At 39.8% G+C, this 5,000-nt stretch overlaps 2 protein-coding genes across 4 annotated transcripts in view; both read left to right on the top strand.

Annotated features, from left to right (window-relative positions):
• The window catches only part of LOC137979376 (zinc metalloproteinase dpy-31-like), a 7,986-nt gene extending 5,846 nt beyond the window's left edge, over nt 1-2,140 (top strand). For 2 of the 3 annotated variants that reach the window (XM_068826621.1, XM_068826622.1), the window contains one exon: nt 1,197-2,125. In XM_068826621.1, the coding sequence (XP_068682722.1) occupies nt 1,197-1,372 (176 nt within the window). In that variant the 3' untranslated portion in view covers nt 1,373-2,125. Of the gene's footprint in view, nt 1-1,196 lie in introns of all 3 variants that reach the window. The other variant, XM_068826620.1, reaches the window with a different exon arrangement.
• Nucleotides 2,141-4,815: 2,675 nt separating this feature from the next.
• The window catches only part of LOC137981166 (lysosomal-trafficking regulator-like), a 64,912-nt gene continuing 64,727 nt past the window's right edge, over nt 4,816-5,000 (top strand). The window contains 1 exon segment of the mRNA XM_068828506.1: nt 4,816-5,000. This exon segment is cut by the window's right edge and continues 108 nt beyond it. The gene's annotated coding sequence lies outside the window, so the exon portion shown is untranslated.

The following is a 5,000-nucleotide window of genomic DNA, read 5'->3' as shown; positions in this document are numbered from 1 at the left end:
AGAAATAGTTATTTTGCCGGGACGAACAGAAGCATTGGTGACGTGCCACAGGGATTATGGGTATGAGTGTTAGATAATAGTACTGAGACCGTTACGATTTGAAAACCATTCTAGGTCAGCAACAATTCAGTTTAAGTTTGATTTAAGTGTGTATTGTTCGTCAGTTATGAATCGATGAAACTTTGAATGAAACTCTATTGTACACTCCCAAAATGGGGTTTTCTGTGGACAATACCATGATAATAACAATAGTATAATCTAGAAAAAGCAAGCGCATTTATGATGGCCGCTAACAGGTCGGGCTAAATGCGTGCTTTGCTCTATTAATCTGAGCTAATTTACTCATACAAGATGAAACGGTCAGTGAGATGTGATTATCAAATGATAGAGTAGGGTCAAAAGTTACAACGAGATCTTCGATCGACTGTGATGGCGCCAGTTCCTTTCCGAGCAGCGAAAGCTTGAAATCGGATAGTCTGCGGATCATCGGGCGGCTGCCAAAGACCATGAGCTTTGCCTTCTTTTCAGGGTTGAGCAGAAGAAAATTATCGAAACACCAATTACGGATTAAATATAAATCATTATGGATAATGTCCTTTCCTTTGTCAGCGTCCCCAACGCTCAAAGATAAAAGAAGTTTGGTATCGTCTACATAGCACTCGGTTGAGCATCTCTCACTAATGATTGGTAGGTCGTTTAAACAGATACTGGACAAAAGAGCCCCGAGTTCCATGATTCGTTATAGTAACTCAGCCCCCAGAGTTAGCGGCCCACAAAGTGTTTTTGGGTTTTCGTATCCGTCGGTGTCACACTAATTTACTCAGTGTCAATAGATCATTTTCGAATTCTCACGGCTGGACTGGATCTAGCATGAAATGGAGGCTAATACGGGCAAATTAATTTGTGTGTGAAGAGATTTGCCCGTATTAGCCTCCATTTCATGCAAGGTCCAGTCCAGCAGTGAGAATTCGAAAATGGTCTATTGGTTTGTCTCCGGCTGGAGACACATGTCTGTATGTATTATGCGGAATGATGAGCAATATTTATTTTATCAGTGTCCCCACAATAAACCGGCGTCCGGGGTCTTTGCAGACCTACAGGCCCCTTATTTTACACTGTTGTATGCATCTCATTGGTAGTGTAGGCAAACTTGATGTTTTGCTTCATTATTCTAACAATGACTTATTGCGTTCTAGATCTTTCAAAGTTCTGTTTGGAAAAAGAGGATGGCGATTATGAAGATTCAACTAATTGTCATCAATTTATTAAGTGTTCTGGAAAAGTTGCGCACATTGTCCCATGTATAGGCTCTACGTACGATCCCAGTAGAAACCAGTGTGTCCATAATAATCCTGATAGTGACTGTTCATAAAGTGCAATTTTTCTTTTTTTCCGCAACTACCAGAATTCACTTTCCCCTTTTCCCAGAAGCCTTGAAACAGTTTCTAGCTGCACAAGCTCGCGCAGTCGTAAAGCATACCTGCCACGATCGATCCCGCGGTGTCTTTCATATTGACCTAAGTCGTGCATGCCCAATGATGGCTTATCTTTTCGTGTCAAAAGCGTGATATTTGTATTTACAGTTCCAACTCGTTCAGAATTTTCATTTTTGCTGGTTGAACGTCTTGAATCCAAAGTAGAGTCTAACAAAAGAAAAAATACATTATACTAGATAAAACGTAGTAGCCGAGAGTTCAAAACCATTTTTTACAATAACTATTCACTTCTCGCGCGCTCATAGGCTAATTTTTATCATCAATAAAATTCCTGTCAATTAGCATTGTAATGTAGAGCTTTTATGGGTTGTATTGTTTGTATTGTTAGTATTGTATGTAAGAAGACAAGGATGACTGTTAGTTTTAACGTTAGATAATGTTGTAAGTGGAGTCTGTATGGCATGTATTCTTATGATTGTAAGCAGTGTATGTATTGTAAAAAATTAAATAAAAATTAAAAAAAAAAAAAAAAAGAGTACAGACAGATAAGATTTTAGTTTATGTGAAATCTGTGCAAATGTCAAAGTGTCATCTTTTTAACCATTGTAATTTTATTGACTGTCGTAAGTAGCTAATCAAAAAGCGAGAAAAGCTATTGACATTGTTCGCGTCAATTTGAATAAATTTCATGTTTATGACTGTTTACTTCGTCTTTTTCCCTCATTAATTTTTTATTCAGCCAGTTGTATTTTGTACTTGGCAGGCAGGCGACTTTCTGATTGGTGGAAAATACAATTCGCTATTTTCACAATTGCATTAAAACAATGGATATGCAGTTCACTGGAGCATGACGCGGTCCCAAGAGTAAATAACTTATATTGTTTTTATGCAAACGACCCCCTAAAACGAATTGCATTATGGGAATGGGAAAGAAGCGAATTGGCTGGACCAGTGATCCAGTCGTGATGCAAGCGGAGGAACGCGGGCGCACAAAAAGGTTGGTCAATCGAGCCCAATTGACGGGGTCTTTCTGCAGGTACCGGAAAGCATTGTGTTTTTGGTCACTTGGGATTAGTCATTATTTGGAGTTGTTTTGTTTTCTGGGTTTTGCTTCTTTTGTTTTACGTAATTTCTGCTCCGGTACCTGCAGAAGCTGCTATTTGACGCTAAGACGTTTATTCTATCATTTGTTAAAGCAACTGATACCAATCGAGACAAGACAATAAAGGAAGGCAGTAAAAAGTCTTGTAGTTCTAGGAAAATACGGGATATAGGAAACAAAAGATTGATAGGAAAGGCTGCCAAGTGCAACTTTTAACTCCAATAAAAAGGACCTCTTCCTAAATAAGCGAGTTCTGAGTTTCAAAAAACGTGCGCGTGTCGGGATAAAAACAAGCATATTCTTGCAGCTGTTTATCATAACAAAAAAAGGCAATTGCATGTTTGTTTTTATCCCGACGCGCACATTCGTTTCCTGAAACCCCGAACTGGCTTATTGTCAGGGACACACGTGACCAGACATTACCAGGGTCCCACTTCAGGAAGAAGAGAAACCCATGGGAATGACGGGGCAGTCAGTTTGTTGTTTCAAAAGTATGCAATGAAATGATCACAGTTCGGTTAATAATGGCGATATAACGATGATGATGATGTAGAGAAAGAAAAAAAAAAAAAATGAGAAACGTATCTATTTTTCAGCGGTGACTCGAAAATACTCGGGAAGAGATCCGAGTGTGCTTGAATCTAACAACAATTTCATTCCTAATAGTAAAGTAAAAAAGTTGTATTTTGCTCTAGTGCTGGTTCCTTCTCAGCGATTGGATCCTCCGAATATAGAGGTAGGAAGATCCAAGCACCACGTAAAATTATTCCTTCCAGTCCCTTTTCCCCTGGCACGAGGAATAAAAAAGAAAGCAAAAATTGCCTAGGCCAAGCATTCAGTAATTTCGCTCTGCCGATAACATCATGAACCGTAACGCCAATCGAATTTTTTTCTGGCAAATCAAGCGTAAAACATGTTTCTCCTTCTTGGAGCCTGCTAGTCAGTGGAATTGAACAATTATCCCTTTGTTAACAGTTCCCTCTTGTTCACGGAGGGTTCCCTTGCTGTTGCTGCTGTCTAGACCATTCATAAGACAGCAACTATCAGATTTTAGATCAATTTGTAGATTTTTTGAGTAAACTCCTTTTGAGTCTGTTTCTGAATAATTTTAAGCATTCCACTACTAATGTTTACTTATCATCTTGAAATGTAATAACGTTCTTATTTCAGAGTGGTTTAAGGCGCTGTCCCCGCGTATCCTGAAATTTTTGTATCCGCGGCTTGCATCCACACGTATTCGGTAGGCGTATCTGGAAATTTTCGAATACGGTCTCCAAAGTGGAAATGCTTGAATACGCTGCGAATTCGGATACGTGTGAACGGGAAAGACCGGTGCTTCCAATTTTTCTTTGCAAACAGGTCTAACCGGTGATTTGAAGAGTCGTTTTATAATTTCCCAAAGACTTTATTAGTCTTGTTCACGGCCCCCCGGCCATTGTTCTTATGTGTTGTATATTGCCTTGTTTTTTTTTTCAAAAGAAATGTTTGCTTGCCAATGATTAGTTGCCATGGTTACGAGTCGCTGCCATGGGAACGTCTACGCCCCTTAAAGAAGGCTCTCTAGATGACATTGCTGGTGCGTATGCTGTCTAGAAGTACGAACTAGATGGCTCTCATTTGAGGATTTTTACGTTTGAGTTAAAAAATTCAATATCATGATGAACGTTCCACATTGCGGGGTTCTTAAATAACTTCGAAACACTCGTTCCAAGGTCTTTTATCTCCTCTGTTAATGAGAGGCGTCATTCTTTGATCCTTTGCTCCCTCTGGGCACACCCTTTGACACCTCGGAGCTTGCGCAATGACTTCGAGAAAAACTCTCACACAACGAACTTGAGACAACCGAGAAAAGACTAAGCCTTTTTTTGAAAACTGCATAATTCCAGCAACTATTAGTATTTGAAAAGACCAGGGTACGTCGGTCCTCGATAAGGTGTGGTTCTAGTGAACAAAAGACAACGTACCCACGCTTTGTCACGCGTTACGCGTCCGAACACATGGAGCATCTTGTCGTATATTTTCGAGTTTGAACTTCGGCTTGGTTGTTCGTATTTGTATCTACAGGATTTTTGCCTTTGAAACAGATTGAGCCTAGGTTCAAGTTAGCTCAGAGTGTATACTGTATTGGGCTCAGTCTTTAGTAAGAGACAGAAGTGGCCGCGAAACCGGAAGTGAGTACAAGGTAGGTCAGCGGATATTCTACTTACAAGGTGATTCATGTATTCCTTACTATAGTGTACTTAAATTATATTATACCTCTCGATTATTTTCGTTTTGACCTCGAAACTTGGAACTGTGTTTCCAAGAAAAGCTAAGATTATTCGAAGATTACTGCTCTCTGCAACTGTGTCTGCCATTTCTCTCCGGCCGACCGACCACGAAAGGAAAAGGCAATTTCACAGCTTCTTCAAATTGTTGCTCATTATCTGCACGTATCGGCGAACTAACTGACAAAGCTTACT

The sequence above is a fragment of the Montipora foliosa genome, chromosome 12 (assembly GCF_036669935.1).
Source record: "Montipora foliosa isolate CH-2021 chromosome 12, ASM3666993v2, whole genome shotgun sequence".
In the NCBI taxonomy this organism is placed as follows: Eukaryota; Metazoa; Cnidaria; class Anthozoa; order Scleractinia; family Acroporidae; genus Montipora; species Montipora foliosa.
Note: the sequence above shows the minus strand (reverse complement) of the source record. Positions and strands in the feature narration are given on the sequence as shown.